The 12,997-nt window shown below is 34.0% G+C and overlaps 1 protein-coding gene across 2 annotated transcripts in view; it reads left to right on the plus strand.

The window, feature by feature from the left end:
- Positions 1 to 12,997, plus strand: part of TUSC3 (tumor suppressor candidate 3) — a 106,107-nt gene that overhangs the window by 43,415 nt on the left and 49,695 nt on the right. For both annotated transcript variants that reach the window (XM_066184966.1, XM_066184967.1), the window contains exons 3-6: positions 1,591 to 1,708; positions 4,050 to 4,190; positions 4,764 to 4,904; positions 12,172 to 12,261. In XM_066184966.1, coding sequence (XP_066041063.1) covers positions 1,591 to 1,708; positions 4,050 to 4,190; positions 4,764 to 4,904; positions 12,172 to 12,261 — 490 coding nt within the window. The remainder of the gene's footprint in view (positions 1 to 1,590; positions 1,709 to 4,049; positions 4,191 to 4,763; positions 4,905 to 12,171; positions 12,262 to 12,997) is intronic.

The following is a 12,997-nucleotide window of genomic DNA, read 5'->3' on the forward strand; positions in this document are numbered from 1 at the left end:
ATGAATATGTTTGTCTACTTAGTGATAATATCTCTTACTAGAAATAACCAATCTAATGCCTAAATTGCTTCTTTTCTTTTTTTAAATTGCAAACTGCCCATTGAGTAAGGATGTTAAGTAGCAAATTTTACCGAGTCAGGTAATAAGGGTAAAAGTTGAGTTTTACTGTGCTTCATGTTATTTAATTCTTTGCAGGACTAAAATGTCATCAATTTTCATTTTAACTCTTGGTGTTTTACGATTTTTTTTTCATGTACAGTAGATTTCTTAGTACTACACAGCTGTGCTGGTGTTTGTATGTAATATATTTAATGCCTAAGCTTGATCTCAGTGATGGAGAAATGGGGACGGTCTTATGATATCTGTGATCCTGTGGTTCTCTTCTCCTTCTTTTCTCTCATGTCTGTTTAGTGCAGAGTTTCTCTTGAAGCAAACAGATTTTTCCATTTACAACTTTTAAATAGTTCTGCACCATGAAAAACATAGAACTGTTTTTCTAGAAACACTGTTTTGAGAAAAGCTGAGGAACACATTTATTTATACTACTTCTATATCTTACCATATGCAAAGATGAGTTGTCAAGTGGTAAAACCCTGGTTTGGACTCTACAGTGGATGTGATTAACCAGTGATATGGAAATTAGCAAAGGAGTCTGTCTATATCAGAAAGTACTGCAAGCATTCCTTCATTTGGTTTTGGGGTTTTTTTTCCTAACTTTTGTTGGTATAGATTTGTCCTGTGGAATAACCTGTGGTTTTATGGTACTGTGTGTTTAGAGGATGTCTCTGCTAGTATTATTCTCCTGGAATTCCCTTTATCTTTCCCTTCCTCTTAGTGAAGTCAGGGCAAAGATGTTTGTTTTGGTTTGTGTTCTCTTTGGTTTTCTTGGTGGGTTTGTTCCTTGGTTTGTTGGTTTTTATTTGTTGTTTTTGTCATTTTATTTAGGAGGATATTTAGTAGCAAATCACCTTCTAGTGCTGATAGAAAAGATTATATGTTGTACAAAATTTCCACATTTAAAACAACGTCTAGAGAAATAATCTGGAGTTTATTATGCTTCTTACAAGCCTGCTTTTTATTCTGTTAGGATCATTTCCCTAGTGCTTAGCAGTTTCTTTGGCCGCCCCTCTAAGGCTCTGCTATTTTAGGAATATAGATTTTCACAGTTGTGTGTTATTTGTCCCCTAGTTTCAAAATTCCTTATGCGTAGCTTTTTCTAGGAAGTATATCCTGATAGCACACTCAAGAGCCACATAAGCATATCCTTGCATGAATTTGTTAGCAGATTTATTTGATACTTGCCACTCAGACCAGTCCTATTTACTGAGACTTTTAAATATGGAAAACAATACTTTTTCTTAATATCACCTTGGGATTTCTCTTGTATAGTTTAACTTAACACATTCCTAATTTTGGAGATGACAAGTTTGAAGCAAAAAATTGCATAACGAGCTGAAACTTTTTAATTGATAGTGTGGATGTTGAGAGTGATACTGCAAATGTAATTAATATAACCATTAAAGCTGATTATAGGATATTTTTTGCGAGTGAATGACATATGGACATATATTTGTTTCTTTTCCTTAACAGGCAAGCTAATGAGGAATATCAAGTGCTGGCTAATTCATGGCGCTATTCATCTGCTTTTTCAAACAAACTGTTTTTCACAATAGTGGATTATGACGAAGGGGCAGATGTTTTTCAGCAGGTAAATGTTGAATACTGTAAAGCATTTTTAATTTTTAGAGCTACATGTCAATTTGTAAAATAACACAAGATAAATTATTTTCTGTATGTATGTGTGTACCCTTGTTTTGTGTACAATTTCTTGCTGGTTAAAGACACAGCAGTTTCTGTGACATCAGTGAAGACAGGCTCTACTAATAACCACTTATAATATTTTCCTGGTGTAGTTTATAATCTTTGTTTATAGATTGCATTATATATATATATGCAACTTTTTTCTAAGCAACTGTTTAGTCTATTTTTAGAATTAAATACATTGTAAATAACATTTTCTTTTAAAGATTTCCTTTATTTTCTCTCTAGGAGAAAAAAAAACCTCTTTAGTAAAATAGCCTTTTAATTCCTTTAATGTAATACAATATTCTTCAGCTTCAGTAATATTTAGTCTTGAAGTTCTTCATGAAAAAGAGAAGAGGCTGTTTTACATTTTATTTGTTGGCTATGAAGAGTGAAAGTTGGAGAATAATTTAAGGTCTGCTCTGAAATTGAGAAGTCAAGAAAAAAGGCATCCCTTGTAAATGAATACTAAATACTGCTCTTTGATATTTATCCATTGATTGAAGTTAAAAATGCAGATTAGGGGTGAAAAACTTTGAAGTTATTTGTCTGTTTTAAATACCTTTTGGTGGAGTGTGTGACTTAAAATGTTCAGGGGAAAAGATTAATATGTCTTTTTAAAATACTTTAAAAAGTTGAAATAGTGTGTTTAATAAATACTTTTACTTCCAGTTGAAATATTAGAATGCATTGTATAAAAAAATGTTTATTAGTGGCTTAAGATTTTGCTTAATTTTTTTTTTTTTTGGCTTTGAACATTAAAGGCTTTATAACCTATAGATTATATAGACCTTAGAACTTTATATATGTTGTAACCTGCATGGTTATAATAATACAAAATATTTGGTTTGATCTTTCCTTAAGCCAATCTTCTACCAACACATGGTACAAGAGTCCAGTTCAATTTATTCATTGTGCAACAGGGCACAAATTCAGTTTATTTCAAATGGTATGCATTTAAAGTCATGTTTACATTTAGACAGTTAAGCATAAAGGTGTAAGGGAGTTTTTTAAGACGCAGAGTGTTAAGAATAATTTATATTAATTACTATTTAAGGTGGATTTGAGGGAAATGCAGTTCTGACTTTACATTTATGTGTGCAAAGTCATATAATACTGATGCCATAACAAAAAAAACCCAAAAAGTAACGTGATTTTGATTTTTGCGGCTTTTGCCATGTCTATAGAGAAACAATAAAGCAGTTCCAGATCAGCTGCCTCCAAACTGTATATAATGTCTGAATGTTTCTGTATCTTATATTTTTTTTAACTGTTTCACAACATGAAATATTCTAGCCTTTCTTGGAATATTTTTTGTTTCCAAATAATTTCAGAAAAGAAGAGGCCTTTTTTTGGGGTTTTTTTGTTTGGTTTTTTTTTTTGCTTAGATGGAAAATATTTTAATAGTTGGTAATTTCTATTGATAAATTCAATAGAAATTGATTCAGTATAAAGTTTTGCTAATGTGTGAAATTCATTTTTCAGGAACTAAACAGGCTTACTTCTTTTTTTAAAGAGCTCCATATTGCATCACTATTAAGTATTACCCCTGATTTTGTTTATGTTCATTTTCATTTTTTCAAGTGCTTTATTGCATGATTTCTGAGATGACCTGAATACAGAAGAATTTCATATAGTGAAATTACATTTTCTTATACCACCTTGCAAAGCTGAAGTCAAAATTTTAAGTAGCAAATGTATATGTAGATTTGTTTATCACTTTTGAGGATTTTTTTTAATATACTGTGAATAGTTCCAGTGCCATCAACACATGAATTAACAGTAATTTCTAGGGCAAGTAATGTAATTAAAGCTAGTTATCTGATCCTTTTTGTATTCAGAAAAAGCCTAGTCACCAGTGGTTAGTCTCTAGTAGCCAAACAATGTCCAGCTACTTTGCTCCCTTAAAATTATAACTTAATATACTTAAATGGATTGGTTGGGTGCAGGGTCTCTGGAAAGGTTTTACAGTGTGTGAGACCTTTAAAGCATAAGATACTCTTTTATAGAAAAGCTTGTGGGTGAAACATTCTAAATAATTAAAACATCCTGAAGAATCTACTGGAAGGAATGTTCTGAGCACTCTTTTTAGAGGACTGTATATGAGGATGTTTCAAAAAATGTAATGTATGGAGGCAAGTGATATTTTTTTGCTAATTAGATTTGTGTCATTGAGGATATTGTGGTGTTATATTTTGAGGATAGAGTTACTAATTTTTTTCCTGCTGTTTTTCCTGGTTTTGTAGCTGAATATGAACTCTGCTCCGACTTTCATGCATTTTCCCCCGAAGGGTAAACCCAAGAGAGCTGACACATTTGACCTGCAGAGAATCGGATTTGCTGCTGAACAGCTAGCTAAATGGATAGCTGACAGAACAGATGTTCATGTAAGTCTTTCAACAGTTTTAGAAGTTGAAGGTAAATGTATCTTTGTGGTTTGAGACAGGTTGATGATAAATTCCATCTTTCCGTAATAAGTTTTTTTGTCAAGTGAGGGTTCTACAACACATTTTAAAAAAATAACATTTTTGGTACTTGTAAGAACTTCTGCCGTCTGCAGATTATATTCTATTCTTTCTTTGTTAAATTTTATGTAGTCTAATTCTGGATAAAAACAAGCAGTAATAATTAGTTGTTAATAAATGAAATGTGCTTTACAAAAATATGTACAAAACACTTAGATTTGAAGGTAGCTGCTTTTAGTTCAGACACAACCCACCAATCTGTTGAGGAAATAATGTTTCAGAGTTGCGCAGTTCAAAATTAAATATAAACTTTTTTCATAGTTAAAGAAAAGAAAGTACTTATTTTAAAAAGTACTGTTTTTTCTTACAAAAGTAAATTTAGGAAATAGTCTTGCTGACTCTGAAACCAGATTTCAGGTGTTCCATTGTGTTTACATGGAAGATGATCTGCATGTATGCGTTTATTACAATCTGTATTTGCATTTTTCCTTCCAGATCAGAGTGTTCAGGCCTCCTAACTATTCTGGTACAATTGCACTGGCTCTTCTGGTATCTCTTGTTGGCGGCTTGTTATATCTGCGAAGAAATAATCTAGAGTTCATTTACAACAAAACTGGCTGGGCCATGGCAGCTCTGGTATGCAGGTTTTCCTTGCTAATATGCTTTTTATTAATTTCTTATCTTAGCATATATGTTTTCATTATTTACATGGCAAATTAAAAACCATTGCATTAGTACATTGTTTAGAATGATACTGTCAGAAAAAGATCTGTAATCCAGATTTTGGGTCTAATTCTCATAAGAAGTGAGTATCAGTTACTATGAGTGACTCACTGAAAATGAGGAAATTCTCTGATAGCTGCAGTTTTGTATTTGAACTTTTAATATGAAACTATTTCCAGTAATTGTTACTGATGTTTACTGCTGTGGCTCAACTTGCCTTTTTTTGATAAAATCCAAAATGTTGATCAATTGGTTTAGCGTAGATATTGATGTCTATATTGCTTTAGAGTGATGAACTATATCACTTTAGAGTGATAGACTATACCACTTTGGAGTAATGAAAGGTTGAGAAAAAAACAAAGGTTTATATGTTTTTAAGACAGTGATAAAAGATCTGAGCAACAAATAAGAAGAGGGAATTGTTTCCAAAACTGTTTTCAATTGTACTGGTCTTAGCATTCTACTGTTAATCTAAATGAGAATAGGATGATCTAAGTGTTAGCTCTGAGGAAAGACTAGATCTAGCCAAGTCTGTTTGAAATATTAGTTAACTAAATCCTCAAAACCTTAAATAATGAATCTAGCTTTAATTTGCCTAATAGTGTATTGCAGTGTGTTTATTTACATGGTGGTTTTCAAATAACTGAGTAGACTAATGAAAAATGTGGGATGTCCAACTTAGTCAGCTGTCTCTGTTTTAAGCAGGAAACAATATTCAGAGGTGGTCGATGTTATAGTGTATCAACAAGCACTCATTTCTCTGACACCATTGTGACTGACTGGAGAAAAAAAATCTGAGGAGCAGCATCAACCACTTAATTTTCAGGGACATGGCATCAGAAGCATGGATTTCAACACTAGGATAATAATAAAATAGAAGCTACAGAAAGCCCACGTTTTCAACAGAAGTATTGACAATTATTTTGTTCCTTATTGGCAGTTGTTTTTTCAGATGGTGTAGAGCTGAGAAAGCACAAAAGCACTTTTCTAAAAGCTGTAGGTTTGGGGTTTAAATGCTTTTTGGGTCTACTACTAAGTAGCTAGTATTCATTAAACATACTGTAAATATTATTTTTTTAATTTCAACTGAAAAGTTTTTATAGAAATTGTGGCATTCAGTGACTAAAACTAAAGATTACTCTCTTGGGGTTTTTTTGTTTGTTTTTAGAGCATCTCAGTTTGTTTTGAACAGTTTTTATGTTCCCAGACCTTATAAAAAAGGAAAAAAAGTTGGATACTTTTTATTTAAGTGAAAAATGGATGGTGTCACTCTGCCTGATTGAATGATCTGTTACTAGAAATTAGAAGAAAATTTTCAGCATGAAGAGTCTGTGCTGTTTTGACAGAGGATCCCAGAAATGTTAATTTGATAACTCCGGTGATATAAAAACATTGTGTCTCATAGACAATATTTTCAGTAGTGCTCTAGAAGAATATTTAGGAATACAATTTTTAATGATGCATCTAATCGTTTTGGTAGACTTGCAGAAGCAAGACACCAGGTTTCATCTCACATGAAGATTCCAATGCTAGCTCACACAAGACCATTGAATTGGCTTTGCCCTCAGCATTAGATTGCATGACAGCAATATTTGTGGTTTCATCCCCTCACTGAAGCATTGCAGGCTCTGGTAGTATCTTGTATGCCTTAGGCATTTTCACTTGCAATATTGCCCAGAAGACTTTTAGGATGGCAAACCAGGATGACTGAGTCCCAGTACATAATATCCCAAAAGATGTCTCTTGAAATCACATGCAAAATTTATCCCCTAGATTATCGTGGGCTTTAATTCAAATTCTGCTGTTCATCTGTGGATGTTTTTCCCTCTGACATGCCAACACAATGATGATGAAGAACTTCAGTCCTTAAATATTTGCAGACTCTTGTCCTTTTATGCTGATAACAAGAAGCAATTCAGACTCTCCAGGACTCTTCATTTCTTAAGCAGAAAGAAGAAAAGGTCAGATGGTATAAACTAGGCAAGGTTCTAACAGTTTACATAAGGAATTGCTTCATTTTAGACAACTGTAGGTGTGCCGAGAGTTTCTGTTCTGTTGGCTAAACTGTCTTTTGTCAGTGTTTTCCTTCCCAGGCTGTTGTTTTCTACATGTATTTTTCAGTTTTACTTTATGTGTATGTTTCAGATTTGCCTATATACCTGTGGAATCAGGGAAGACAAAATCTATGCTGAGATTAGAAGGCAGCTGCCTTAACTCTGTTGGGCAAAATATGGCAGGTCACTTGAATGAGGAGACCAAGTGTGTGTTTACTGTTCTCATAACAGTTAATGGGCGTGAGAAATGTGTGCTGTGCAGATACACTCCCCAGTACTTACACTGCATAGTACATTCGTCAGTAGGTTTTGGTGCAAAAGAGCTTAGAGGGTTGTTTGGCTACTAATGACTTTTTCAACTCTTTCTGAAAACAAGGATAAAAGAATTAATGTGTTTTATTTGAAGATACACAGAAAAATGAAGGTTTCTCTGTTTGACTAGGTAGGCATCCCAAAAGAACATCAATAAATTTTGATTGTTAATTTCCTTTTCTTCCTACAGTTAGAGGTTTGAAAGATCCGCATTTAAAGATACAAAAATCCATTCTCTTTGCTTGTGTTGTACTCTGTCCTTTAATTGTTTATCTCTTATTGGAGAGTCTCATGACTGATGGATTTAGAGATGGAGTACAGATTTTGTATCATGAGAGCCTTCACTGAGTGCAAAAGCAAGGCTAAACTGGACGAGAAAGGATTACATTTCTTTAAAACAATAATTCTGAAATGGTTAGAATTTACATACACAGAACAATATAGAAATAAAGTGTAGAACTAGCTGTCATGTTCTACATGTCATGTAGAACATGTGTCCCGTTTTTATTGAACCTATGCTGGAATTCAACTATATTCATAAATGAATCTAAAATTTCATTATTTTTCTTACAAAGTGTTTTCCATGTTCTGGGGTCTAAAGTTGGAAAGAAATGTTATTATTGCCTTTGTATAGGAAGGTATAGGAATATAGGAGGAAGCTTCTCTTCAAAATGTATACTAAGTGACTTTTTAAGTCTCTAGCAGTTTAGTTTAATGAACTAGTAGAGTGCTAAACAAAACTTAGGCCTTTGAGAAGGGGATGTATTAAACCCAAATAAATACTTTGCAAAGTTTGCAAGACCAAGAACAGTTGAGAAATTCTGCCTATTTGGCTGTGAAGTTGTGTCTTGCTCGCAGTTCAGTGTTCTTCTGGGATTCTTGTTGCTTAATTTATCTTGTACCTGTTCTTAGAAACCTTGTGATTTGCACACAGATGCACCACAGGTGAGCTTAAAGAAGTCTCGCCTTAGTGAAACTAAGGATGGAAGCCATCAAGGAAGCATCACTTGTAATTTGTTAACAGGGTCCTGCAGCAGATCCATCTACACAGAGTGTACTCACCCAGGGCTGGTAATAGGGGTGGACTGAATTGCCACTGAACAAGTCATTTGGGCATTTGGTCTTGTACCATACTGTGTTATAGCAAATCACTGTTCTTTTTCTTTCTACTACACCAGCCAATATACCAGTATTTCGCTACAGAGCCAAATACTCTGGTTGCTTTTATCATTTAGATGCAGAATACGCTACCTAAATCTGGCTTCTCTTACAAGAGCTTAAACCCTGAAAAAACCCCTGAGCTCCATTGATAAATCAGGTGGCATGTAGCAGTTAGTGCTGTTCTTGGAGTCTGAAAAGGAGAAAGAAAGGAGCAGATGAATGAAAGGTGTGTCTCTAGTATTCCTTTCTGTAGAACTGCTGAAATACAGACTCTGCTATGGAAAAGTGGCATTGTGATCAGGGATAAGTGCTCGAATCTTCTTTACTCCTTTTCATCCTTTGTACTTTGATAAGATCCAAGAAAACTGCAGAAAGGTGCCGTTTCTCTGCTTATGAGAGTAAACATGAACTCATTAACAGGTTGATCATTTGTAGGAATTAATTTGGCAAAGTTTCTAACTGGGAAAAATCAACTCACAATAATGGTTAGTTTGGAAACTTTTAGATCCCATAATATGGGAACCTATGGAAACTATGCCATTTGTAATATTAAGCAGTGTGTATCATCGTGAATTATAGATGCATGCATCTGTTCTACAAATAATGGTGCATATTTTACAAACAGTAGAAGCCTGTAGTTTCCAGTGTTGGGTTTTTTTACACAGATGGTTGTAATTGAAGAATGTAGAGCACAGCAAAATGAGCTTTAATGTGAAGCACTATATGTAGCATACGAAATTCTTGCATAAGGAAAATGATGAAATGCTCTATTCCTAAGATACTTAAAATAGATGAAGATAGGAAAAGAACAGGGGAGAGCCTGGAAAATGTATTTTGCCTGCTGAAAAAGGAATTTTGAAAAACACTATAAAAAGCATTAAGGAAATCATGGCAGATCCAGTGTGGGGTAGACCAAATTAGTTTTTTTGGTCACTAACAGTCTGAACTGAAAGAATATGAAAGATGCCTTCAGATTAAATAACCATACTGTTGAGTCCTTGCTTTTCAGTTATGTTTATACTTGACACTTTCTTCTCCCCACTCTTGTGTCTCCTAGTTACTTTTTGTTAGATATTATACTGTCTCACACTGTGGTACTTAAAGCATTAAACATCTTCAGTAATTTCATTTATCATTTATAAAATATATTACTATATATAAAATGGTGTAGAGTCTTTTTGATCTTCCCATACGGAAGCAGATTTGGCCCTAGAGAATATAAATTATAAACAGTAATTTAAAGCTGAGAAAAATTATTTCTCATGGAAAATGCACTTTTTGAGAGGCACAGTTTGTGTGCTCTATGCATGTTATCTTTCAGTGTTTGACTTTTCAGCTAATTTTTGTCTTTCTAAATATCTTTCACCTCACTTTTGTTACCCATATTTTCAATTTCTACACTTTTGTGTTTTCACATAAGCTACCTATTATGTGATTCATTACCAAAATTGCGGTGTAAGTTTCTCTGCTAAAACAATCTGCAAGGTATAGACATAACTTGTTACTCTTCTCCCAGTGATGTCACTGTATACTCTTCATTTTGTTGCATATTATTTATTAAAACTCAATACATTTACTAGTAATCACTACCACTATGTCTTCATCTGCTATGTTAATTGTTACGCTGTTACATTCCAAATCCTGTTAAAAGCAAAATGAAACACATATTAAAATTAAGAACCTGTTCTTTTTAATTAAAATCATAACACTACAACAAAATGTAATCACACTGTATTTGAAAATGTATCTTTTCTTTCTATTACAAGAGAAGTCTCAATAATAACACCACAATTAAATCGTTTTGCATGCACTTTTTGGTATCTTAGACTTTCTCTCATGGTTACACTTCCACTGCTTCTCTCTGGATCTGGAGATCATTCTATTTGGGGTGATGTGGTTGTATGGTGAGTTGTCAGCATTCCACAGTCTTTGCTGGGAGGACTGTGATGCTGCTTTTTTCCTCCTTGATTTAGGGTCCGCTTGGGGCTATTTCATGCTTTGTGCTAATTCACCAGTCTGCAACAAAATTTTACATCAGAATTTACAGGGTAAATCAAGTTGGTCTTAAATACATTGGATGCTTGTCCTTTGTTTTCTTTGTCGGCTAATACTGTTTTCAACGGGCTCCCATGTCTGTGTTTCTTTATTCACTGTTGCAATATTTATAGGCCTGGGATCTCCAGTGTAATCCTGTGCATCCTTTCTTGTCATTCCATACTGACACATTGTAACCTATGTTTACACTTTGCTGTCTCTGCTGTCATCTCATCACAACTGTACTACATCAATATGTTGGTCCTATCTATTTCATTGTAAACAGAATAGGGGGAAAATAATAATATGCCAATGTAATGTAAACTAGATACAGTCACCTGGTATTTGGAAAAATTGCTGTTTTGGCTAAATAGGTAACCCCCACTCCCCCAAAAGAAACCTATCCAGCGTCAACAGCAAAGACAACCAAACAAAAAAAGCCACCCAAACCCCAAATGAAAACAAAACCCAAAGCCAGGAAAGCCAATACAAGTTTAATAAAGCTTGACAAGATTCAGTAGTAAGGCCTTGTTCATATTTCTACAGGTGGCAATGCTGCATTTACAGGGATACAGAGCTACACTAGCTTGTATTTACTTCACAAACATGTTACTGAATGTTCTTTAAAGAGAACACTAAAGGGTTTTAGTAAACCCCAGATTAGTTAGTCACTGTGGTACGAATTTTTACATTCACGATCCATCTTCCTGTATCTCTGTGATTTTATGATGCTACTGTGAATGTTGAGGTACAGTAAAAATGAGCATGTACATAACTGTACTTAAAATGTAGCATTTGTAGGGATTATCTGTACTGATAAAACAGATATTAGACAATTATATTTAGACAATATGTTTCCAATTTCTCTCACTTGGTAATCAAAACTACTATATTTTCCTCTTTAAAATAGTATTAATGACTCTTGTTTGGCTGGTGTTTGTCATGTATATTCTACAATATGATCTACAAGAATTAAGGTCTGTTTTTACAGCTGTCACACATCCCTAACCTAACTTCACACTTTTTTCTGTAGGGAATTTTCAACCTTTCCAACAAATCAACCATTTTTTTTTTGTCATAGCTAAAATGAATCACACTCATATAGGACGCACCATGAGAATTTCAGAAAATAGGAGAGATTTTTGTTTTTAATACCTGGATTTTTTTCTATTACTTTATATATAAATTCAGACACATGAAAGCAAAGGTGAGCTAAATATTTGTATAGGATTTAGAGGCAGAAGTATTTTCATGGGAGGTTGTATAAGTCTTGGGTACTTGTTGCCAGAACATTTGCAATGAACGCCTTCTATTGCTGCAAATACTTGCTGTCATGTAGATGTGTAAATGTGGCGTATAAATTTAGGATTATTTCAAGTGAGATTTGGAAAATCTGGCTTGAGCTCACTCATTTTTAGAATGGTAGAAGTCATTAAGAATTTTATGAAAGCAACGCATCTGAAGATACTATCCTAAAATTCAAATTGAGGTAGATACTGTGTCTGGTTAGTGAAAAAAAAAAAGGCTTATCTAAAGCAAGAATAACCAGCGGAATGGTTTCCTGTTCAGTCCCTCACAGTAAATTAATGTTAAATTGTTGTTTTTCCTATTTTTTCTAGTGTGTTGTATTTGCTATGACATCTGGTCAGATGTGGAATCACATCCGTGGACCACCGTATGCACATAAAAATCCTCAGAATGGACAAGTGGTGAGTTGGTGATTTTAATTTTATTTTGAGGGGAAATGTGTAGAAAGTCACTTGCTACAGTGAGCCTACAATTGCAAATAATTGCAGTTCCATAGATCTGTATGAAAGTCTGTCAGAGTCTTAAATCTAGTTGCAAGCAGAGTCTGTTCTGGAATTTCAGATCTTTAGAAGGTATCAACATCTCTTATTTGAGCAACGAAATGTATGGTTGTGTTGTTCAAACTTTTCTCTCTGCAGCTCCTAGCTGTAGTGAATGTTTTAGAAATTGTTCCATACCACACAATTCCCGCTGCCCAAAGGTAAATGTAGATACTGTTCTTTTTGTAGGGATGTGCTTCCTCACACAGTGGAAAACAAGTGTTTTGTTTCATCCTTTTAGGCTACACAAACCTTTTTTTATACAAACCTTTGAAGTGTGAAACCTCTTACCTTCCTCTCTCAATCATTTTGGTTAGAAGAGGAGATGCCAAGTATGTTCATGTGCTTTGTACCATTTTCCATCATGTCTGTAACTCTTCCACTAAACTTTACAGAATGCTTTGTTGCTGTATCTCTGTGCTCATTCACTTTAAACTCTTTATCAGCTTTACTAAGTAGTTGCCACTGACTATTGCCAAAATTACCTTTATATCCTGCTACTGCTGCCTTTATACCTCATTTGCTTCTTCCTGCTCACATTTTAGCAAATGTTCATCAGATCTCAGAAGTACAAACTCTATGGCCTGTTGGGAAAGTA

This window comes from Chamaea fasciata, unplaced genomic scaffold (assembly GCF_029207755.1).
Source record: "Chamaea fasciata isolate MVZ Bird 193981 ecotype frontalis unplaced genomic scaffold, bChaFas1.0.hap1 SCAF_6, whole genome shotgun sequence".
Classification (NCBI taxonomy): Eukaryota; Metazoa; Chordata; class Aves; order Passeriformes; family Sylviidae; genus Chamaea; species Chamaea fasciata.